This window comes from Peromyscus eremicus, chromosome 11 (genome assembly GCF_949786415.1).
Source record: "Peromyscus eremicus chromosome 11, PerEre_H2_v1, whole genome shotgun sequence".
NCBI classification, from domain to species: domain Eukaryota; kingdom Metazoa; phylum Chordata; class Mammalia; order Rodentia; family Cricetidae; genus Peromyscus; species Peromyscus eremicus.
Window position 1 is genome coordinate 55,663,987 of NC_081427.1, and position 24,972 is coordinate 55,688,958.

Here is a 24,972-nt window from a genome sequence, read left to right on the forward strand (position 1 = left end):
GATAAAGGCCTGCAGCCAGGAGGGCAGAGGGAATTCAGAGAGGACCCAGGAGAGGGACGCTTCAGCAAGAATCCAGAGTGTGCGACAGGAGACCTAGATAGCCAGAGCCCCTGGAGATGATGGGTAAGTCACAGGGGGGTGCGGTGGGGGGTAGTGCCTGGATGCCACGTTTCACTTTTATTTATTTATTTTTTTAATGAGGGACCATACATGCCATAGGGATGCAGATCCATACATATCCATGAGGATAACTTTCGTAGTGATTTTTTTTTCCCCTTCCACTGTTACGTGGGTATTGGGGATTGAACTTGGATCGATAGGTTTGGGAGAGAAGCGCTTCCACCCTCTGAGCCATCCCACCACCCCTCACGTTTTATTTATTTATTCCCCCCACCCCCCAGAGCTCTATTACTTCTTGCAGATCTCTGTACTAACTAACTGGGCTTTTCCTTCTCCACCTGGCCCCGCGATCATCCCCACGCTCCAGCTCTGACACCCCCGGCAGGTCAGATTCCGAGGCCGGGGCACTCCACCCGCGGGATCCCCCTGCCGCCGGGGCCGCGCGGGCGGTGGCGGGCGGGGCGTCCTCCCCCCCGCCCCCCACGGCTCAGGAGCCAATAGGAAGGCGGCGATGCTGGGACTCGACCGGCTATTGGTTGGCTCGGCCGTGGTGAGAGATGGTGCGGTGCCCGTTCTCCGCCCGGGTGCGAGCCGTGGGCGGTTGTTAAGGCGACCGTTCGTGACGTAGGCCGTCAGGCTGAGCAGCCGCCCGCCGATTGGCTAGGCGATCGGACGATCCTTCCTTATTGGCGGCCGGCTGGCGGCCCCGGAGCGTGCGTCAGCGCAGTTCCTTCCGCCCGAGGCTCCGTTGGCTGGAGACGGCGGCTGGGCCGGCTCGGTGCCCTCCATTGAGATCCGGAGGTGAGCGGGGCCGACCCTGGGGACCGGCCCCGGCAGTGGCCGCGGGGCTGGCGGGCGGCGGGTCTCGGCGCTCCGCCAGGGCCCACGAGGCGCCTGTGGACGGACCGAACGGGCCGCGAGGAGACGTCCCGGAGGCCGGGCGGTGGCCTGGGCGACCCCGTGGGCCGGCGAGGCCCGAGGGCCGGTGCAGCAGCCCGGCGTCCGTGGGTCCAGTCCCGAGGGCGATGTGCTGCTGACCGGGCGGTCACGGGCATCCGGGTAGAACGAGTGTCAGGCAGGCTGGGGAGACAGCGGGAGCGGATGTTCATGGAGCCCTAGGAGACAAGTGTTCACGCCCGGGCGTTGCCTTGCGGCTGGACCTCTCTTTAAAGTGATGGAGAAAGGCCCGATGTAGGCTGCAGATTGACCCAGAGCCGAGATCCGCGTGGGCACGGCAGCTTATGCCCCTCTTACTGGGCTGGGAGGATGCGAGGTCAGTGCAGGCAAAGCTAGCCCTCCAAAGTCTGTCGGTCTGCCTGTCGGTCTTGTCTTTCTCCTAAGGGGCGTAGGCTCGTGGATGCTGATGTCCTTACCTTTGCACCCCTTTTGGAATTATTTGGTTTGAATGAGGAAAACGGGACCTTCGAGGTTCTCAAGTTAAACAATAGACTTCTGAGATAGGAGGAGGTTAATGTATTCCATCTGGAGTAATCATATGGGATATTTCCTTGCTTGAGGATGTGCCTTTTCGGGCTAGGTCCTGTAAAACCGTAGGAAACGTTTGTTTCTGGGCTTTACCATTAAGTCTTTATGTACAATTAGAGCATCTCACAAAGTAGGGAATATATTTGTCTGCTTACTTTGGATTTATTTTTTAATTTAGGGCAAAGACTTGGATATACTGTGAGGTTGGACTGCATTTTGTGGGCTTGCTTTGTTGTAGTGCCTTTCTAGAATTCGATACATTTGTCAGAAAGCAGACATGGAAATTAGTACGTGAATAGTAGAAAGTAGAAAGAAGTCGTGCATAAACTATCAGATTAACATGAAAACTTGTGTGGATGTCACAGCTATTAAAAGGAAAAGTCTGTGGGGGAATGTAGCACATATGCACACGCTGTTATATTTTTGTCTAATTTGTAGACTACGAGCTATATTCTGGGATTGGTATCTGTGCCGTTAAACCCATATGAAATTGCTAGTATCTGAAATTGGACTATTTTTAACTCACAAAATAGTAGTTCTCAACCGTTCCACTTAATGCTTTGGTCAGAGAACTTCAAAATGAGGAGATGGACTTACAAAGGGATGATGTATAATGAGGTTGGGTGTAGAACCTGTTTTCTAGTGCAAGATGGTGGTGATGATCTTGTGTGGTGGTTGGTAGGTTAAGAAAGCAGAATGTTACATCTGATTGGGATTCAAAGTAACTGCGGTATAGGTTAGGGGTCTTACCCTCAAAGGGACATATATATTAATTCATTTGGGGTCAGTGTAGATTCTATACAATCAAAGATTGGAATGTGTGACACAGGCAGAGTGCTGGATGGACTGGAAGAATCAGAGAATCCTTTCTGTAATTGGCAGTGCTGAATGGGTCTAGTCCTGGATAGGATTAGAATTTAAGAATTCCAGTAAATTTAGCCAGGCTATGGTGTTTCACACGTTCCAGTCCAGCGTGGTCTACAGAGTGAGTTCCAGGACAGCCAGAGCTGTTACACAGAGAAACCCTGTCTCGAAAAAAGAAAAGAAAAAAAGAATTCCAGTAACTTTAAAATTTCAAATCTTTGAAGAGTCTGTGAAATGTTTGCTGTATACTTTATTTGGCTTAGTGGGCATATGTCTCTTAGGTCGCTTGCTTTAGGTAAGTTATTGCATTGTTGCAGTGCAGTACAGAAGCTATTTTCTGAGCTTTTATGAACTGCCACACAGCCCCTCTGCTGTCACTTGTCATTGGATTCTCTGTCCTGCAAATGCTTCGCATAGTCACAGAAATGGGTGGATGCTCCTGAGAGGAGGTAGTTTATAATTGTGGTTACTGCTGACACACCTTGGTAACGTGTTCAGTTTGTATTTCCAGGTGGGTGCGGTTCTCTGTGTTCGGATTGGTGCACAGGATTTTGTGTAGCTACCCCCCTCCCCCAATATCAAAAATAGGAATTTACACCTAGCAGGGAAAAGTAGGATTGACAGTGCTCCAGGAAATCAGCTGCATGAAGAATCTGATATGCCTAATGGAATAAAGTTGGAGGTTTGGGGTTACTAATTTGTAATCAATTTGGGGCCTTCCTGATAGCAACTCAGACTTTAATTCCGCAAAATCAACTTTAATGGTGATGAATAATAATAGGGAAGAATATTCAAGCTTTTGGTTGTGAGGGATGGAGAACTGGAAGTGATTTTGACTTAGATTTGAAACTAATTTACCTTCTCAGACCTTGAAGCCATTTCTTCAGACTAGTTTGCAGTGTTTTAGTTTCTGATTTTAAAAAGAGACCATATGAGAAAAGCCAGTAGACATGTTTAAAGTTTTCATCCTTTAAATCCAGACCCCGAATAAAAGTATTTTGTAGTTGTCGGTTTTCAGGTATTTATTGATCAGTGCAAGATGCTAAAAAGGCAGATGGTAAAGCTCATTATGCAAGACTGAAAACACGAATAATCAGACAAATGCCTGCTACATCTTTGTGCCTTAGTAATAATCGCTGCCTTTTCAAAATTGAGACCCATAGTAAGAAACACATTCCACTGGGACTGTCATCAATAATTTCATGATACAGGAATTTATATAGTACTCATCCAGGCTTCCTGTCTTATCCACAAACTGCTTTGATGTTATTTTCTAGTTTTAATTAATTAAAACTGTTCTTATTGACAAAATTAATTTCATGATTGAATTAATGTGTTGTGACCACCTTGAAAATCAGTTATACTGGCATGTCTGGTATGATTGAAATGTAGAGGGGAAAATGGAGTGTTTTAGGTAGAGATAATATTTGCTAACTGACTTCATTCTTAAAAGCCAAGCCCCTCTCTTTCTTACCCACCCTCACCCCGTACATTATTGCCTTTTACCAAATTTGTTGGTTTTTTCTCTCATCAGTAGATGAGTGGCTTTCTTAATGAATATGTTTGAATTCTTTCTGACATTGGTGGACTCAGTTGGTTTTCTTTTCATCTTTTGCATTAAATTGTGTATGTTTGTATGCACTTGTGTGTGCCATGGTATGAGTGTGGAGGTCAGAGTACAACCTGCAGGTGTGAGGAATAGTGAGGCTTAGGTGCAAGTACATTTGCCCACTGAATCATCTCATAGGCCCTAGTTTTTAAATCTTAATTGTGATTGATTTTTATGGGTAATAGTCTTCATTGTGCTCATTAGTTTTTCTGTAAGAAATGAAGCTTACAAGTATCTCTGTTGGCGTTAGTGGCCTTGTGAGGTTACTCTTCTAATAAGAATGTCAGAATTATTAATTGGCCAGCAAACATGGGAAGAGTGGTCGCCATTAGCTCAGATTGTCTTGCTATTAGTTTGTTGAGAATCCTCTTGTCAGACAAGGAGTTGTTAGTTGTTTTGTTTTGTTTTGTCCAACAGAGGGCCTTTCCCTGAGCTGTGTCTTCCCTCTTTTGGGTCTTTCTGCATGATATGGACACACATTTTAGCCAGCCATCTACTTCTACTGACTCTTCAGTCTTGGCTAGCTGTAAAAGTTTAGGAGCCTTCCACATCTAACACATTTAAATTGGTCTTCTAGCCCTGTAGTTTGCTGGGAGAAAAGCAGCCATCCTAGCAAAATGCAAGCCCCCTTTTAACTAACAGAAGCATCTATCAGAAAAGACTTCTAGGGACAGCCACCTTAGGGAAGTTGGTTAGACATTGTGCCAGTGACATTCCGCTTGCCTTATGTTTTATAGAATGAAATGGTGGTATAGGGTCTTACTTATAAATCACCGTGATTTCTAGCAAGAAATCAACAAGCAGCTTCCTTGATGCTACCTTTGTTTAAGCATGTGGATGGTGAAGAGGGTGTTTATGGGTTTTCTATTTGAGTAACTAGACAATGTGAATGGTTGTTTCTCTCGTGTTTGCTTTTTGCTTTATTTCCCTTGGCTCACATAATTACAAGGAGTTATGCTTGAAACTTACTTTTAAAGAAACAATTGCATCTAAGTTGGTTGCCAGTGGGTAATAAAAGATTTAAGTGTTTGAAGAAGTAGCAGGAGTCATTTTAATAGAATATTACAATTACTTCCCGGAATTATTCGGAACACTGAAATAGTCCTCTGTGTAAGATGCTGCACCCAGGGCTTACGGCATCCTTTTGTTTTCCTGAAAGTGAGTTGTGTGCTAACTGTTCATGCGCGGTGTTCCCTTCCAGGATCCAAGGACCGTGTAGCCACGATGTTGTCAAGACTTTTCCGTATGCATGGCCTCTTCGTGGCCTCCCATCCCTGGGAAGTTATTGTGGGGACAGTGACACTCACCATCTGTATGATGTCCATGAACATGTTTACTGGCAACAACAAGATCTGTGGTTGGAATTATGAGTGCCCCAAATTTGAAGAGGTTAGTGAGATTAATTTGATTTTGACTAGAGTGAATTACATTACAATTTCTAAAGAATGTCTCCTTTTTAGAGAACATATAAGCAAAAAGAGTTTTGAGTAGTGTTCACTAGTGGGCTTACCTCAGAGTCTCAGCTGATCCCATGGTATGGATTGCGCTTAAAATGCTTTTTTAATACTAGTGAGTGTAGTTGACTCAGAAATACACCCTTTGTAAGGACTATCAGGGAAAAATGATTGTGAAGAATTACAGATTACTTAAAAATTGCATTCAGTTTTTGATTGCTATGTTGGCTATTTTGATTTGGTTGTAATATGCTGGCATTTATATTTGTGATAATATGTAAACCAGTGACAGAGAATAAAAATTCTTGCTTTTTATTGAAACCTTTCTCTCTCTGCCAATAGGATGTATTGAGCAGTGACATCATCATCCTCACCATAACACGGTGCATCGCCATCCTGTACATTTACTTTCAGTTCCAGAACTTACGTCAACTTGGGTCAAAATATATTTTGGGTAATACTGGTTTTCTTTTTTGCATGCTGTCAGACTTTTGATTTGCTGTGGAAATTTCTAAGTGCATGATGCTGATAAGAGTGTTGGGTACATTTAGTAGTTTCCAGATTCTTCTTAGTAAATATTCTCAAGTTTGAGGTCTCAGTAATATAAAGGAAAGTGGTATTGTTCCTGTCAGTGTTGTATGAGACTGAGAGTTAGCGAGCATTTGTGTAGTAAGGCGTTCTGAGTGTTGAATTTGCCGTTTTAGGTATCGCTGGCCTGTTCACAATCTTCTCCAGTTTTGTCTTTAGTACGGTTGTCATTCACTTCCTAGACAAAGAGCTGACAGGCTTGAAGTAAGTATTTAAGGCTCAAGTGTGTCTTCTCCAAAATACAGGTTAAGGACCTTCATTCCCTGTGTTACAAAGACGAGGTGTAAGTTTAAAAGTTTAGAAAATATGGGGAATTTCTCATGTGCTCTTGCTGTTAGCCAGTGTTAACTGTTAACATTTGATACGTAGTCTTTCCCATTATTTTAGACATTTTTTGAGTGTTGTACTATATATGCTATCTTAAGTCTTCTTTGCCTGATATAGTTCATCTGCATCTTTTCATGTCCTTAATGTTAAATTATTAGTGATGACGATATAGTATTCTTCTATATGAGTATTTTGTAGTTTGTTAATCTAGCATTGGATTAAGTTGATTTTCTTCATAAATATCACAGTGGTTAATATCTTTATAGACAATTTTTTGTTCATGTTCACCATTATCTTCTAGGGGTACATTTCAGGAGTATTGTGGTGGCTGTGGGTTTGCTTATTTGAAAGCTTTTTTTTTTTAACCTCTTTGGGAGAGGTGATACAGCTTTTTTAGTACTATTATTTGTATACATTTTTCTCAATGTTAATTCAAGTATTTCTTAATAAACCTAGAGTAACATTGAAAGGTGTCTCTGTATGTTCATGTACATTTTAACGTTGTGAAGTGTTTTTAGTTAAGCTGGGCATAATGGCAGTGCCTATAATTCTAGCATTTGGGGAAGGAATGGAGAGGATCAGGGGTTCAAGGCCAGTTTCAGCTACATAAGAAGTTAGATGTCAACCTGGGCTTCATGAGCCTTTGTCTCAAAAAGTGAAACAGAATAAACTTCAGCAAGCATTTTGCACATCTCTTAGCTTGGAGGCTTGCAAAGAATCCTAGCAGAAAAGTATGGCACTACATGGCCGTGCAAAATGTGGTGTGGGAAGGGTTATTGTAAAGAACTTTGTAAAACCGTATTTTCCCCGTGTTAACTAGAACTTGTCCTGATTGTTTCCCCAGTGAAGCTTTGCCCTTTTTCCTGCTTTTGATTGACCTTTCTAGAGCGAGTGCACTAGCCAAGTTTGCCCTAAGTTCAAATTCACAGGTGAGTATTAGAAGCCTGGAGTGTGATAGTGCTCCTCTACTTTTGTTTTTTCTTACAACGAGTTAATGAGATTTCTTCATTGTTGAGAATTTCACAGTTCTCTCAAGCTTTTAGACTTGAGTTCTAGGACTCAACTTTCCCATTTTCCCTTTGAAAGTCTTCTGAAATTACAGTGCAGTGACTTGGATATAGACACTACCTGTCAACCCACTTAAGGAATAGAGGAAGTGTTTCCGGTGCTTTCCTCATTGCTCTGACCAAATCGCTGTCATGGAGCAGGTTAGGAAGAAGGGTTTCTTTAGTTTATGGCCCCAGGGGTGTAATTGATCGTGGTGGGGAAGGTATGTTAGCGGGACTGGAGGCCCAGTGCAGTCCAGGAGGAGAGAGTACACAGGAAGTTGGGCCAGGCTGGGGAAGCACAAGGCCCACACTCTGTGATCCACTTCCTTCCATGAGGCTCCACCCTCAGCCTCCCCAAGAAGCCCCGCCTCCTGGGGACCAAGTGGCCAAACACATGAGCCTTGGGGGGACAGTTTACATCCAAACTATAACATCTGATGGACTAGAGTCTCAGATCACATGTTTCTAAGCCCCTCAAATTAACGTTTCCCATCTTAAGTTTCATCATGTTTTAACAACCTTGTATCAATACTCTTTATTCTGAGACAGACTCTGTGTATCTCAGTTTCTCCTGAATTATAGTAATCTCCTGCCTTGGTCAGCTGAGTGCTGGGACTGCAGACATGCACTGCTGTGTCCTACTTAGATTAGAGCTTTCTGTAAGTTTCCTCCAGAGACAGTCGTTGAACCTAGGACCTTGTACAGGCTTGGCAAGTGCTCAGTCCTGAGCTACCCCTTCCCCCAAGCTGTGAAGGAGCTCATAATTCCTCCTTGATTATGTATTGGATATTGTTTATAATCATTTGAACATTTTGATAAGAAAATTATCTAGGTTTTACTGTACTAATGTGACCTCAAAGAAATTTCAACTAAGCTTCTGTCAGTGGGAGCCAGAATATAAAATGTTAAAGGGTTTAATTAGATAAAATTTAAGTGGTGGGATTAACCTACCACCTCACAGGACCATTCCTTAGAAATCTGTCACCCGTGGGAAGGAAAGCAGGGTCCTACTAGGTCTTTTTGTTGTTGTTGTTGTTGAATTGTATTACTGCCCCATTTTGCCCCTTGAACGCATCCTATCTTATCCCATTGTTCTTTAAGTAGTAAAATAAGTTTAATGTAGGACATAAGATGCTTGCTCTCTAGCATTTTAAAGGGTTAACTTGTACTTTACAACCATTAATGTGTTTGGTCTGTACTGTAGGATGAAGTAAGGGAAAATATAGCTCGTGGAATGGCAGTTCTGGGTCCCACATTCACCCTTGATGCTCTTGTGGAATGTCTTGTAATTGGAGTTGGCACCATGTCAGGTTTGTAAACAGTTTCTAATACACTTACAATTAAGTAAGTCACTAAAGGGGAAAGAGAAGGTCTTGGATTTACGTTGTTTGTTCTTAAATTCCGACTTGTAAAGGCCTTGAACTGTAACTATTACTAGTGTGAGGGTATATGGGCCTGTGTGTGTGGTAGAAGTGTAGTAGCAGGATACTGATGTTTTCTACTTTCACTGTCTTCTCTCTGTGTTCCACTTTGTGGTGTTCTGGGTTCTGCTATTGGTTTATAACTACAACAGCATTCCAAGGCTGCTCTGGAAATCCCTTTCTGTTGCCTAGACGAAATTAGTAACTTGGTTCCTTTATTTTAATTGTCACGTTGGAGGTTGCAAGAGTCTAGATCTGAATTAGGGTCATCTAATCAGGTGGTTGGGAAGGTTTAATTAGATACTAAATCTTAGCATGTCTGCAGCACCAGCCTCAACATGCTTCCTCATCCTTAACTGAATACTAGAGAATTAATACTGATATCAAATAGTACTCCATTACATACAATAAAAGTTATGGTCTGGTATGGAAATTTATCAGAATAAATATATCTTTTGCTATTATGAAGTTTCCTGGTCATTAGACTAGATTTTATGGCTTTCTCATGAAAACCATACGTGTGTGTGTGTGTGTGTCTGTGTGTCTGTGTGTGTGTGTGTCCCCGTGTTCCCATCCGTGTCCCTTGGAACTGGAGTTAGAGGTGGCTGTGAGCTGTCTGACATGGGTGCTGGGAACCAAGCTCAGGTCCTCTCCAAGAGCAGAAGTCACCATTAGCTGTTGGGCAGTCTACCACTCCAGCCCCTACGTAGCTAACATTTGGGTAATATTTGGTTGTCTTGTATTCATTCTTTTATTAAATATATAATATTTCTTTACATTTCTAATAGTAATAACAGATATTCTGCTGTTCAACAAAGGTTTTTATTCAAGAAAGAAAAACCATGTACTTTTTAAATCGTTTTAAAATTTACATGCCTACTGCTGGGGATAGAGCTCAGTGGTTCACTCAATAGCATATATATATATATATATTGTATGGTTTAAATTCATGTTTTGGAAGCTAGGGAGGCGACTCAGGGTGAAGCACATGCTGTGCAGGAATGAGAACCCGAGTTGGGGTCTCTGGAAACCATGACAGCATACGGCTGCCGTCTCGGTGCTCCTGTGGGGTGGGAGTATTTCCAGTTCAAGGTCCAGCTAGCCTGTGGACCTCAAAGAGACTGTCACTTACACAAGGACAGACAGCGGATATTTTCCCCTGACCTTGGAGCATGCCCTGTGACACATGTGCTCCCATAATCTCACACACACTTTAAAAAATTACCTTCTGAAAGGTTTAATTTTGAGTTTTAATGAAGATACCATTATGTCACCACTACTAAAATGAAATCAAATGTTGACCAGGTGAAAACAGTTACCTGATTTTCTTCAAGCAGAAGAGTGTGTGAGATGTTGAAGATGGAGCAGGAAAATACAGGCCTTGAAACAAAGGCAACTGGTTATCGAAATCGGATGTGGAAAGCAGTGGGGTTGATGCCTTGTCTTGAAGTGGTTAGAGAAGTGAAGAAAAGAACTGGATGTGTAGTTGCACAGACCACTGAGGACATTTGGGATGTGGCTTAAGATTAGGAAGCCACTCCACTGCCACCACCCTTTTTACAGTGTTGGGGCTTAACCAGAAGCTTGTGCATGCTTTGGACACATTCTACCGCTGAGCTATAACCCTGTCCTGGGAGTGACTCTGAAAAAGTCAGTACAAAAGAAAAGGTTGGGCTGGGTGTAGCTCAGTGGTAGTGTGTACTTTGCACATGGGAGGATCTAATGCACGCACACACTCAGGCCACAGCTTTTAGAAGTCTTGGGACTGGTGCTGTCTCCTCGTGTAGTACCAAAGTGGCAGAAAGACCTCTTGGGACAGTAAGGAAGAATGATGACAATATGAATTTAGGGGAAAAAAAGCTGATGATTAATTTGGTAAACATTGGTTAAGTATGGTTTGAGTGGTCTTTGAGTGTGAAAATATTCCATTCACCTGCTGTTTAAAGTATAGATTGGTTTTATTATTATGATTGTGGTTTCTCAAATGCCCATGGTTATGAGAGTAAATAACGTAAAATTAAAAACGTACAATGTATGCTTTTGTTCAGATGACCTCCTATTTAAGAAATAAAATATACTTTGAGTTTTTATATTTATTGCCTTTTCTGACTTGGTTTTTTTTTTTTTTTTATTAAAAAGGGGAATTGTTTCTTAATTTCTTTTTCTTTTTTTTCTTTTTCTTTTTTTGGTTTTTCGAGACAGGGTTTCTCTCTGTAGCTTTGTGCCTTTTCCTGGAACTCACTTGGTAGCCCAGGCTGGCTTCAAACTCACAGAGATCTGCCTGGCTCTGCCTCCTGAGTGCTGGGATTAAAGGTGTGCACCACCACCGCCCGGCTGTTTCTTAATTTATATTTAGTGCAGTTTTTTATTTTGATTTGAGTTAAAGAGTAGGAGTTGGTGATCTTAATTTCTCTTCTGGCCTCTACAGTTTTGGTACCTTCTATTTGACATTACCAGATCACCTCTGAAACATTTTGTGGTGAAATGTTTGTTAATTTTTAATCTTGATTTTTTTACATTTTGCACTGATTGTATCATTTTCAGGCAGGTCAATGAAACAAAACTGTAAGAACATCAGTAGGCACTATAGAGGTTTTATGGAATTCAAACTTAGTGGTATGCAAGGACTGTTCACTTAGATACTATGTCAGAAAGGCATAACTGCTTATTGATAGATTCTTTGACAAATTGCCCTGGATACAGAGGTGAATTGCTTTTGTGACAATAAGTGAGTCTAGGTGAGCAGTGTAGATTGGAGGGTAGCTGTAGAGTAGCTGGGCCTCTAGCTTCTTGTCTCAGCCAGTGATAGCATTTTGTAAAAGAATTAGAAGCACATTTGTTTTCCAGATGTATCAAGCACTAGCATTGTAATGTTGGGGACATGGAAGAAGTCAAGGTCTGTGTCCTTGAGGGACTAAGAGTTTCCGTAACTGCTGTTCTTAAAGTCTTAGCATCATCGAGTTGCTAATTTCTAGTAGGTGGCAAAGGACCTAATGTGGTAAGACTTGCCCGGGTTTGTCTGCCTGTAGGAAGAGTCTTTGAGAGAGATGGCATGTTAGAAACCCACCCTTTACCGGCTCTGTATTTCCTTTTCTCTAACCAGGGGTGCGGCAGCTGGAAATCATGTGCTGCTTTGGCTGCATGTCTGTGCTTGCCAACTACTTCGTGTTCATGACCTTTTTCCCAGCTTGTGTGTCCCTGGTCCTAGAGGTGAGAATGGTTTTCCTGGCGGCACTGGTTTAGAAGAGTACTCTTCCCATTCTGTTACCTCCCCTGAATCACCTGCGTACCTCTAATGCAATGCTGACTTACTTTGTAGCTTTCTCGGGAGAGCCGAGAGGGTCGTCCAATTTGGCAGCTCAGCCATTTTGCCCGAGTTTTGGAAGAAGAAGAGAATAAGCCAAACCCTGTAACCCAAAGGGTCAAGATGATTATGGTAATGGCGTTTTTCTTTACCAGGATCCGTGGTTTCAGTGTTTCTTATGCTTTGGGTTCTTGGGGACTCTTGTTTGTGTTTTTAGCTCCTGTCTTGTGTATATAGCATTCGGCCCTTTCAGTGACATTCCAGTGCCCTCTCTTCTCTCAGAATCTGTTCTTTGGTTCTTTGACGTTCTGGGACTTTAGTGTGTTGTATTGAGACAGGACCGCACTAGATAGCCAGGGCTGCCTTCCAAGGTTGGCTTCAGACTTGAAACCGTCATGCCTCAGCCTCTTGAGTGTGGCCATCCCAGGTGTATGCCACTGTGCCCCTCGGGCCTTCTGGTCTCTGTTATTCTCCCTCCCCTACATAGATCTTGCAAGTTCCTCTGTCTTTGAAAGCCTGTGCTTTGGAATGTTTGAACCGTGATAGGAACACTGCTTTTATTAGTCACCTAACAAACTGGGGGCTTTCTTGTCATAATGAGGTGGGGCCAAGGAAGGTAGGAAGGTAGTGTCTGGTTGTGGACTTGGGAGGGATGAGAAAGCAGAGGATGCACAATTGAAAATGTGTTCCTTCAGTCTTTAGGCTTGGTTCTCGTTCACGCTCACAGTCGCTGGATAGCTGATCCCTCCCCTCAGAATAGCACAACAGAACATTCTAAGGTCTCTTTGGGACTGGATGAAGATGTGTCCAAGAGAATTGAACCAAGTGTTTCTCTCTGGCAGTTTTATCTCTCCAAGTAAGTTGACTGAATGAAAGCCACAGTACTCTGCACTCTTAAAAGGTTGTGCTGAGATGTTTATATTTCTGAACTGACATGCTAATCTGCTTTCATTCAGGATGATCAGCATGGACATCGAACAAGTGATTACCCTGAGTTTAGCTTTCCTGTTGGCTGTCAAGTACATTTTCTTTGAACAAGCAGAGACAGAGTCAACACTCTCATTAAAAAATCCTATTACATCTCCTGTCGTGACCCCAAAGAAAGCCCAAGACAACTGTTGCAGACGTGAGCCTCTGCTTGTGAGAAGGAACCAGAAGCTTTCGTCAGTGGAGGAGGAGCTGGGAACAAACCAGGATAGAAAAGGTACTTTCCTGCTCTCTTCATTTCGGTTCCCCTGTCCGAGGATGGACCCTGAAGCTGAGTTCATTTGGAAGTGCTTACAGGGTTTTGAGATGTCCTTTTGCCTCTCACACAGTTGAGGTTATAAAACCCCTAGTGGCGGAAGCTGAGACTGCAAGCAGAGCTACGTTTGTGCTTGGAGCCTCTGGAGCCAGCCCTCCGCTGGCCCTGGAGACACAGGAGCCTGAAATTGAACTCCCCAGCAAGCCTCGGCCTAATGAGGAGTGTCTGCAGATCCTGGAGAGTGCCGAGGTGAGGATGGGGGGTTGTTTTTGTTTTTGTCTGTTTTTAATCAAAGGAAGTAAAAACTAGTAATGCCGGGGCCCACCGGCTTGTAGTCACTGTGTTACGTGGCTTATCAACAACTGGATTTCTCTCCTACAGCCTTTGGGGGCATTTCCTCCATCTGTGAGATGAGCAGCCCAGGCACAAGAGGCTTTAGTAATAGCCCCAAGATATTTGCCATTGAGGAAACTGTAAAGTTAGAAGCAGGGGCTGAGATTTTCTGGTTCCAGAATCAAAACTGTGTAGTGTGTTACTGTTGCTCATAGAGATGAGCAGCTTTTGTACCTGCGTCTGTGTAGGACCATGGGCTGTGCTTCCTAGAGCAAAGCTTTGTTTTGTGCTTTTTAATCTCCCTGGGGAGCTAGCTTTTCCTCCTGGAGCTTTGAGCGTGTTCTGCCTCCATGTTTATATATGTCCATTCATACTTCCAGCCATATCTGCTTCATCTAACTTTGTATAAAGAATATGTTTTTCCTGTCTGCTTAGTGCTACATAGTAAGACCTTGTCTCAAAACCCTTTTTTTCATGTTTGGTAAGATACAGTTCCATTCGACCCTCACTTTGTTAAGATATAATTGACAGAGGAAATTGGTTGTATTTCAAATGCGTAGCTTCTTTATGTATAATTAACATGCTCAAGCTAACATTCATCATCTACCGTCCATTAGGCCTGGAGAACTGACTCATCCTGTGTAACTGATCTGACACCAGTATTTGGATAAACATCTCGTTCTTTTCTTCTGGCAGTTGGCAACCATCATGTTTGTGTACTTTCATAAGTCTGTTGTACGTTCCACAGGAGATAGCATGGACATGTCTCTTGCAGTGTATTAGACTCTGGGTGTGATTGTTGTACCTGTGTCACAGTGCCTAGGCTGGGAATGTAGCCTGGCATGTGTGTGAGGCCTACTAGCACCTGAGAACAAAACCCAAAGTGTGTCCCCGTAGCCAGACCTCATTGCGTTGCTGGGTTAACAGGATCGTACATGTGGGGTGTATTTCATTTTCATTTGTCTTATTTTCACTTATGTATTTGTGAACATGGGGTTTTGTTGTTGTTCAGTTTTTATAAAAACTTAAACTTTGGATGTTTTTTTGTTATGTGGGTGGGCAGAGTGAAGGTTGATTCACACTGAATGTCTTCCTCAGTCTCTTTCCACCATTTTTGTTTGTTTGTTTTTTTGTTTTTGTTTCTGAGACAAGGTTTTACTCTGTATTCCTGGCTGGCCTGGACTCACAGAAATCCACCTGCCTCTGCTTCCTGAGGGCTGGGATTAAAGGCATGTGGTACCATACCTTCTGGCTTCATCCGAATTTGTGAGACAGGGTCTCTCACTGAATGAACATGGAGCTTGCCATTTTGGCTAAACTGGGCACAGCAAGCCCCCAGCTTTTGCCTGTCTTCTTCCTGCCCAGTGCTGGGGTTGCAGATGTAGCCACTGTGCCTGGCTTTTCTGTGGGTGCCGGGATCTGAACTCAGGTCCTCAGGCCTGCATAGCAAGCACTGTACCCACCGAGCCGTTTCCCTGGCTCTCTTGACAGTTTCTGCTCAAACCGTCTCCCACTTTACAAACCCAAAGCCTTTGGAGTTTCCCTTTTACTGTTCGTGTAGTCTTTAGCGCTCTTGAGAGTTGGGATCCTCAGCTGATTAAGGGCCACAGCTTGTACACAAAAATACTACTGTGTAATGTCCATATTGCCTATGTTATTGTAGCAAATATGTATTGATTGGCTTTCATTGATCAGTCCATGAGCATGTAAATTTACAGTGTGGGCAGGCCCACAGCAGATAGGGGAGCTGGACTGAGGGCAAGGTTTTGTTCTGGGTACAGTTCTTTTCCGAGGAGAATGGAAGAGTCTGGCCGAATATTTGTGTTCCTAAGGTTGATGCATACATTATTGTCATCTAAGCAGCTCTGCATGTGGGCTTTCAGCTCTTTTGTCTTTGGCTTGTGAATTGCAGTTCTTGACTCTCCTGCGTCTCCCTCCACTTTCCCATTTCTTCAGAAAGGTGCAAAGTTCCTCAGTGATGCAGAGATCATCCAGTTGGTCAATGCCAAGCACATCCCAGCCTACAAGTTGGAAACTCTAATGGAGACTCATGAACGGGGGGTATCTATTCGCCGGCAGCTCCTCTCCACAAAACTTCCGGAGCCTTCTTCTCTGCAGTACCTGCCTTACAGAGATTATAATTACTCCCTGGTATGTTATTTGATTGGTTAAGGAGGGCTTGCTTTGTACTTGACCCGCCATTGCTACTTTTTTTTAATAGCCATTGCTGGAAGAGTCCAACAGTTTAAAGTTTTTGTTTGTTTGTTTTTCGAGACAGGGTTTCTCTGTGTAGCCCTGGCTGTTTTGGAACACTGTATAGACCAGGCTGGCGTTGAACTCAAATCTGTCTGCCTCTGCCTCCCGAGTGTTGGGATTAAAGGCGTGCACCACCACACCCAACCAGTATAATTTTTTTTGGGGGGAGGGGGGGTTTTCGAGACAGGGTTTCTCTGTGTAGCTTTGCGCCTTTCCAGGAACTCGCTTTGGAGACCAGGCTGGCCTCGAACTCACAGAGATCCACCCGCCTCTGCCTCCCGAGTGCTGGGATTAAAGGCGTGAGCCACCACTGCCCAGCCAGTTTAAATATTTTTAAAGAGGAAATTTGGGGTGGGTTCAGCTTAGTGATAGAATGTTTGCCTAACATTGGTGAGGCCCTGGGTTTGATCCCCAGCACCATAACAACCTAAAGAATACATTAAAAATATTGTTGGAATATTTTATAGGATTAAGTGAAGAATTGTTAGTGATAGGGACGAAATGAGCTGTTGTCCATTATAACAGGGGTTTTCATGTGCTGCCCACCTGTGTTTCTTAGGTGATGGGAGCTTGCTGTGAGAATGTGATCGGATATATGCCCATCCCTGTTGGAGTGGCAGGGCCCCTGTGCCTGGATGGGAAAGAGTACCAGGTTCCAATGGCAACAACGGAGGGCTGTCTTGTGGCCAGTACCAACAGAGGCTGCAGAGCAATAGGTGTAAGTGGGGGTTTGTCTGCTTTAAAGAATAAGGCGAGCGGGCAGGGTAAGGAGACCAAGACCAAGGGGGATGGTCACGAGCTTTGGAAAAGGCTGAAGTGTTTTCTGGATTAATGTTCCCATAATCCTCTGCTTAGCTTGGTGGCGGTGCCAGCAGCCGGGTCCTTGCAGATGGGATGACCCGAGGCCCAGTGGTGCGACTTCCTCGTGCTTGTGACTCCGCAGAAGTGAAGGCCTGGCTTGAAACCCCAGAAGGCTTCGAAGTGATAAAGGAGGCCTTCGATAGCACCAGCAGGTGTGTGCTGGGCATGCGTGGAGACTATACTTGTTTTCTGTGATAGCTAAAGCTAGTCATTGATCTATTGCCCGCTTCCAATAACGTAGCACTGCCCTGGATCCATTCATTTAGGAATAACTATTCTTGGTTAAGGGGAACCTTGATTCAGATGAATTACCTCATAGAAATCAATTGGTATCTTAAAGCTTGGTGAGATGGCTCAGCAGGAAAAAGCCCTGACCGTGTGAGCCTGATGACCCGAGGTCAGTTCCTTAGTCCCACTCACAGGCAGCAATAGTAAATGAAAAGATGGAAGCTAGGCTAATACATCCGATTAGATTGTTATTTTGCCCTAGAGAAGGATTCTAGGCAGAATGGGAGTGTTAGTATAGTTATAGGTTTACTTTGAATGAAGACCATTAAAATCACACGGAAGCATAATCAGTAGATGTCAGCTGCTGGGCAGGTCAAGCTAATGTGTTTACTCTTACTTGGACTTAAGTGTTTTAAGACGTTAGTCTACCTTCTAGTCAGTGTCTGAGAATGATCAGCTGATTATCCTTCATTTGCTAAAGAAAAAATACTTCACACTGAAGTAGATTTAAGATAAAATTTCCTGCCAGGCGATGGTGACACATGCCTTTAATCCCAGCACTCAGGAGACAGAGACAGGCAGATCTCGGAGTTTGAGGCCCGCCTGGTCTACAGAGCAAGTTCCAGGACAGTCAGGGCTACACAGAGAAACCCTGTCTTGAAAAACCAAAAAATAAAAAAAAGTTAAAAATAAAAAATGAAATTTCTCATCTTGGATTAAAATGCAAACCTTGTGTTTACAGATTTGCACGTCTACAGAAACTTCATGTGACTATGGCAGGACGCAACCTATACATCCGTTTTCAGTCCAGGACGGGGGACGCCATGGGGATGAACATGATTTCCAAGGTAAGCAGAGATCGATCCACTGTGGATGAAAGGGTTCAGATGGGCACATGGGAACTCATCGCGTGGCCCAGGTTGTCCTTGAACTCATGGTGACTCTTGGGCCTCTGCTTTCTTGAGTTCTGGGATTACAATTGTGTCCTGCCACACCCAGCCATGTTCTTTATTGATATACCATGTCCATATGTTACATACTTAAAGAGTTCATTTATTTCACATGTTTATTAAAAAAATCACATGTTTGATATAGCTTGGTTTGGTGGTGTTTCTATTTGCCTTTTTTAAAAAATGTATTTTATTTATTTTTTATTTTTTTATTTTTTTGAAGCAGAGTTAGAGTTTATTTAAAAAACACAAACACTTTAAGCACAAGAATTTAGAAAAAGAGGAGCAAGGAAGAAAGTTAACATCCCCGTGTCTGGGCGTCTCAGTCACAGTCAAGTGTCTTTATAGCAGCTATCCATATTGTTTCTGGTGGCTTTGGACTTGGGCCCAGTGTGATCATGGTTAGTTCCTATGCATTGGATAGGGCACAGCTAAAGTAAAGCCCTAGATCACAGGGTTGCCGGGAAAATAAGACATTTTTACTGTAAAAAAGGGTTGAGTCTTGTTTTTGAGATTCCCAGAAAATATCTAGGAAAGGAGTAAGGCCACACTTGAAGGTCCTATTTCTTTTTAATTAGGTGTTTTTAAAATGTGTGTGGATGTCTTGTCTGCACGTATGTCTGTACACCACATGTGTGTCTGGTGTCCACAGAGGTCATCAGATTCCTCTGGAGCTAGAGTTTTATACAGTTGTGAGCCCCCAGAGGGTGCTGGGAATTGGACTTCGGTCCTCAGGAAGAGCAGCTGCCAGCTGTCTGCCTAGCTGCCCTGGTTTAGCGGGACACTGTCTGTGTTGTAAATGTACTCACAGCGGTGGGAGGGGTCTGGGGTTAACACTTCAGAGCCTTTTTCAGTACCCCCTCCCCAATAAGAATAGCACCAGGGGCGTTTAGCTCAGTGCTGAGCAAGAGTGCAGGTTGGTGTGTGGAGCCCCAGATCAGTTCTGAGCATGCCCCAGCCACCCCAAAAGAGCTTTATCCCCAAATCTTGCAACTGACCTTTTCTAGATACTTCTCCCCTCCCCTCCCCCCTTTTGTGTGTGTGTGTGTGTGTGTGTGTGAGAGAGAGAGAGAGAGAGAGAGAGAGAGAGAGAGAGAGAGAGAGAGAGAGAGAGAGAGTGAGAGTGAGAGACAGGGTCTCACTGTAGCTCTGGCTGACTTGGAGCGCTTATATGGGCCAGGCTGACCTGCAACTTGTGGTCAGTTTTCCTGTCTCTGACTCTATTGCTGGGATCACAGGCATGTATCATCCTGCTCAGAAACACTTTAAGATACTGACTCAGCCGGGCGGTGGTGGCGCACGCCTTTAATCCCAGCACTCGGGAGGCAGAGCCAGGCGGATCTCTGTGAGTTCGAGGCCAGCCTGGACTACCAAGTGAGTCCCAGGAAAGGCGCAAAGCTACACAGAGAAACCCTGTCTCGAAAAACCAAAAAAAAAAAAAGATACTGACTCTAATTGCTGGGATCACAGGCATGTATCATCCTTCCCAGAAACACTTTAAGATATTGAATATATCTGGTTTGCTTGTATAATCCGCTCATTCTGTTTCCTGAGAGATTTTTTTATTTAATTTTGCTGATAACTCTTTACCAGTGACAAATAGAAAATATTAAATCATCTAGTCAGGTTACAGATTTTGTTTATAAAGATTATTCAGAAAGAAGAAAATCATAAATGTCCAAGCTTTTTAAATTCTCAATGAGGTTTTAAATACTCAACAGCTTGAAAATAGAATTGCTGTGTCATCTCCCAATTCTACTTCTGGAGTTGAAAGCACAGTCTCCAGAGATGTTTGTACACTCATGTTCATAGTAGCGTTATTCATACTAGCCAATAGGCAGAAGTAGCCTCAGTGTTGATTGGGTAATGCATAGATGAGTAAGAGACACGTTAATAGAACATTTTTCAAAGTGAAATCACCAGTTACAAAATGTTACTATAATGGTCCCACTTACCTGAGTTAGCCAGAGTCATTAAGTTTGTGGACACTGGTAGAATGGTGTGGGGTTAGCAGGGGCAGGAGCTGGGTCATTGTTTCAACAGGCTGTGGAGCATTAGCTTTATCAGATCAAGAGAGTTCTGGACATGAGCTACATGATAACTTGGATGTACTGAACGGCTGCATTTAGAATTAGTTAAGGTGGTCAGAATGGTGAATCCGTCCCACATTTTGTTTTCGCTTCTTCCTAGGGCACAGAGAAGGCACTTCTGAAGCTTCAAGAGTTCTTCCCTGAAATGCAGATTCTGGCAGTCAGTGGTAACTACTGCACCGACAAGAAACCTGCCGCCATAAACTGGATCGAAGGGAGAGGGAAGACAGTCGTGTGTGAAGCTGTCATTCCAGCCAAGGTGGTGAGGGAGGTACGTGATGGATGAGTAGTTAGCCCGCTTTAAAGTCTAGTATCTTTAGTTGGGTTGGGGCCAGGTGTGGTGGCCCACAACTATAATCCCAGCTCTAGGGAGTCAGAGGCAGAGGGATCTCTGCAAGTATGAGGCCAGTGTGGGTTACATAGTGAGGTCTGAGCTAGCTGTGGCTGAAAGAAAAATTTTAAAATAATAAAAAATTAAGAGAATACTAACATCTTTATTAAGATTACATTTGTAGGGTTGTGCTTTCCGTTAAAATGGTTTTATTTTTCATGCCCATCTGCTTGTAGCATTCTTGGGACAGTTAAATGGGGCCACATCTACATCCTTGCTTCCTAGAGGTACAGAGAGGTAGATATGAGTATGTCTTGCTTGATTCTCCTGGGGGAGTATGTCAAATTTGCCCACTGTGGTCTAGGTATTAAAGACGACTACGGAAGCGATGATTGACGTAAACATTAACAAGAACCTGGTGGGTTCTGCCATGGCCGGGAGCATAGGAGGCTATAACGCCCACGCAGCAAACATCGTCACTGCTATCTACATTGCATGTGGCCAGGTGAGCCTGCCGGTCCCTACTTTGCTTTCTGCTCTCTTGTTGTAAGGGAAAGAACTGTGATGTATTTTTCCTTGTCCCCTTGCAGGATGCAGCACAGAATGTGGGTAGTTCAAACTGCATTACTTTAATGGAAGCAAGTGGTCCCACGAATGAAGACTTGTATATCAGCTGCACCATGCCATCTATAGAGATCGGAACCGTGGGTGGTGGGACCAACCTCCTACCTCAGCAAGCTTGTCTGCAGGTACACAGCAGTGCTCTCGGGCCTAGCTCGGACTCCCCGTTGTTCTGCTTTCTTTTCTGTTTCTTACCGACTAAAACAAACTTGGGAAAGACAGGGTTTATTTCAACTTAGACATCTAGGTAGAACTTCCTTACTGAGGGGTTAGGGCAGGAACCTTTGAGGCAGTAGAGACCATGGAGGAACCCTGCTCATTGGCTTGTTCCTAGCCTCTCATTCAGCTGTCGTTCTTTTATGTGGGCTGGGTCCTTCATCAATTAGCAATCAAGAAAATACCCTACAAGCATGCCCACAGGCCAGACTTCTGGAGGCAGTTTATCACTTGAGGTTCCCTCTTCCTAGGTGTGTCAAGTTGATGACCAAGTTTAACCATCACACCAGGGACACATGTGTCTACCGGACACACCACATCACTCGACTCTATTTTCGCTGATCTTCTTTGTCCTTGCTTTCTCCCAGTCTAACCTAGTGTGTCCAGATATGTTTAGGGGTTTAAGCACACACACACAGACACGCATGCACACACGCACACACGCACGCACGCATGCATGCATGCATGCATACATATATATGGTTTAGGTGCATGTGTCTAATAAATCATGAGATTAATTAAGCAGGTAAGTGCATGGTGCCAGTTAGCTTTGTGGACATTAGTTACATGCTATGTCAGTCCTAGCTGTCTAACCTGACCTCTACCTACCACTTGTAGTGGAGTCTAGTTCTCCTCTGATGCCTTGTGGTAATCTTCTGTGTTGGTCTTATCACAGATGCTCGGTGTTCAAGGAGCGTGCAAAGACAATCCTGGAGAACATGCACGGCAGCTTGCCCGAATTGTGTGTGGTACTGTGATGGCTGGGGAGTTGTCCTTGATGGCAGCATTGGCAGCAGGACATCTTGTCAGAAGTCACATGGTTCACAACAGGTAAGACTTCGAATATGAAATTTTCCCAAATTCAAGTTTTACAGTCCTGGTCTGGGAAACACTACTGAAATGTTTGGACGATTTGAGTCCAAGCCCTAGAATTCAGATTAAAAACAAACAAACAAACAAACAAAAAATAGACCAGGTTTAGTGGCATGAGCTTAAAATGCAACCTCTGAGCAGGTAGAGAGGCAGATCCTGTGGGCTCACTGAGCAGCGAGCCCAGCCTGCTTGGCAAGTTCAGGCCTTGTCTCAAAATAAAGGGTGGGTGTCGCCTAAGGAAAAGCATCCAGTGTTGTCTTCTGCCCCCCACACACACACACACGCACGCACGCACACACCCTCAACTCCCAATTTTTCACTGCTGACATTTTCTGTATTACTATTTCATCTTTTCTGACACAGATCGAAGATAAATTTACAAGATCTGCAAGGAACGTGCACCAAGAAGGCAGCCTGAGCACCCTGACAGTACCGAACTAAACCCGGGCATTGGGTTCTCAAGGACTAACATGAAATCTGTGAATTAAAAATCTCAATGCAGTGTCTTGTGGAAGATGAATGGACGTGATCAGTGAGGTGCCTGCCTGGTTTCTGGCTCTTTCAGAGACATCTGAGGTCCTTTACAGAGACTCCTCAGATCTGGAAACAGTGTGGTCCTTTCCATGCTGTGTTCTGGAAAGATCTCACGTGGATTTATGCTCTGAGCACCACGGATGTGATCTGCAGCTCGTTTCTGAAAGCCGCCACAAGCTGGAAACGGTGTTTGATGAAATGATGGAGTTCATGGTGATCAGTGTGAGACTGGCCTTCTCCCAGTGGGTTAAAAATGGAGTTTTAAATTATACTGTAGCTGATAGAACTTCTGATTTTATATTTATTTAGTCTGAGTTGTAGAACTTTGCAATCTAAGTTTATTTTTTGTAAACTAATAATTCATTTGGTGCTGGTCTATTGATTTTTGGGGGTAAACAACATTATTCTTCAGAAGGGGACCTACTTCTTCATAGGAAGAGTTAACTTTTATTCTCAAACTACAGAACATTGTGCTAAGCAGTGCGAAATGGTTCTCGATGAAGAAACAGTCGCTGCATTTATCTCTGCAGGTCTTGGTTCAGAGAGGCCTTGTCCAGATTTTTGCCAGCTGGGCTACTGCATGTCTTAGCGTCAGGCTTTAGGAAAGTGCCACGCTTTGCACTAAAGATAGCAGAGCCCTTGGTGTTAGACAAGGGGACAGACAAGTCAGAACTCTAGAGTGTGGGAACACAGTTTTAAAGAAAACGACCATTTCTCTAAGCCAACTTTCCTTAGAGACATTTTAACTTATTTAGCTGAATTCTAGATTTTTGGGGTAAACTATCAAATCTGTATATGTTGTAATAAAGTGTCTTATGCTAGGAGTTTATTGAAAGTGTTTTAAGAAATAAAAGAACTCAGCCGGGCGGTGGTGGCGCACGCCTTTAATCCCAGCACTCGGGAGGCAGAGCCAGGCGGATCTCTGTGAGTTCAAGGCCAGCCTGGGCTACCAAGTGAGTTCCAGGAAAGGCGCAAAGCTACACAGAGAAACCCTGTCTCGAAAAACCAAAAAAAAAAAAAAAAAAAAAAAGAAATAAAAGAACTCAACGTTACACTGATAAAATACTCTACCTTGGGCCAGAGAAGACAGTGCTCTTTAGCGTTGTCCAGGAAACCCTGGCTTGCTTTGCCAAGCCTAATGAAGGGAAAGTCAGCTTGCAGAGCCAATGACGGAGCCACACGAATGGCCCTGGAGCTGTGTGCCTTGTTCCTGTGGCCAGGAGCTTGGTGACTGAATTATTTACGGGCTCCTTTGATGGACCCATAAAAGCTCTTAGCTTCCTCAGGGGGTCAGCAGAGTTGTTGAATCTTAATTTTTTTTTAATGTACTGGTTTTGTATAAATAATAATAAAGAGCTCCTTATTTTGTATTCTATCTAATGCTTCAAGTTCGGTCTTGGGAAGCTGACATCTCGTGTAGAAGATGGACTCTGAAACCAGACATTCCAAGAGTACAGCGGCATCATGGGAGCCTCTTAGTGATCATGTGTCAGTATTATTGTGGAAGATTAACTTTGCTGTTGTATGTGAAGTTTCAAATTGCTCCTCTTGTGACTTTTTAGCCAGTAACATTTTATTTACCTGAGCTTTTCATGGAAGTGGCAGTGAAAAGCATTGAGTGTTCATGCTGGTGACTGTAACCAATGTCATCTTGCTAAATTCCTGTTTTGTACAATTACTAAATTGTATACATTTTGTTATAGAATACTTTTTCCAATTGAGTAAATTATGAAAGGAAGTTAACATTGACAAAGTGTAAACAGTGGCTTTTTTTAAAATCGAGGATTAACCCTAAGGCCAAGGCACAGAAGTTAGCAAATTCTGGCAGAATGGTAGCCTGTCCTCTGCTGAGACCATCCGATCATCTCTCTCCATGACACTTTGTAACTTGGCAGCATTAATGCTGGCCAGTGTATATGCCTCATTGATCTTCCTTACACTTAGAGGGTTTGATTGATTCAGATCCATAATCTCAGCCAGATTGGCTTTGGTATCAGTTGGGGAGAGTTATGAGGAAGGGAGAATAAAGATCAGCTAGCCAAAACACAGTGGCCCTTTCAAGTGTGTGTTTCAACTAAATGGGGGAGGGAGGTTGGCATCTTCAGAACTCACTTCCATTTATCTGTCATCACTGACTGCACTTCGCTGTTAGAGATGAAAAGGCATACATGAGCCATTAAGATAGCCCAGATTCTAGAGACTTGCCTACACCTCC

General features: G+C 43.7%; 1 protein-coding gene across 2 annotated transcripts; it reads left to right on the forward strand.

Annotated features, from left to right (window-relative positions):
- The first annotated feature begins 789 nt into the window (after positions 1-789).
- Hmgcr (3-hydroxy-3-methylglutaryl-CoA reductase) lies at positions 790-24,510 on the forward strand. Of its 2 annotated transcripts, XR_009382024.1 has the most exons (21): positions 1,028-1,393; positions 5,280-5,467; positions 5,875-5,986; positions 6,237-6,324; positions 7,292-7,376; positions 8,701-8,806; positions 12,021-12,127; positions 12,237-12,353; positions 12,917-13,077; positions 13,178-13,425; positions 13,538-13,713; positions 15,754-15,948; positions 16,613-16,771; positions 16,909-17,066; positions 17,885-17,990; positions 20,283-20,453; positions 20,878-21,018; positions 21,104-21,262; positions 22,027-22,181; positions 22,587-22,760; positions 24,147-24,510. XR_009382024.1 is itself a non-coding variant. In XM_059276274.1 (20 exons), exons 2-20 carry the CDS (start codon positions 5,303-5,305, stop codon positions 22,639-22,641), a joined length of 2,664 nt encoding a protein of 887 aa, XP_059132257.1. In that variant the 5' UTR covers positions 790-921; positions 5,280-5,302; the 3' UTR covers positions 22,642-22,725. The 2 variants fall into 2 exon arrangements, 1 of the variants encoding a protein (XP_059132257.1); XM_059276274.1 differs by lacking the exons at positions 1,028-1,393; positions 24,147-24,510 and adding an exon at positions 790-921 and having other exon boundaries at positions 22,587-22,725.
- Positions 24,511-24,972: the final 462 nt, after the last annotated feature.

What these genes read in the sequence shown, in the direction of transcription:
- Hmgcr (XM_059276274.1), top strand. Translation starts at nt 5,303, where the DNA reads ATGTTGTCAAGACTTTTCCGTATGCATGGCCTCTTCGTGGCCTCCCAT. An exon ending in GGATGAACATGATTTCCAAG is followed by an intron (nt 17,991 to 20,282) that starts GTAAGCAGAGAT and finishes GCTTCTTCCTAG; the next exon opens with GGCACAGAGAAGGCACTTCT. An exon ending in TCTACATTGCATGTGGCCAG is followed by an intron (nt 21,019 to 21,103) that starts GTGAGCCTGCCG and finishes GTCCCCTTGCAG; the next exon opens with GATGCAGCACAGAATGTGGG.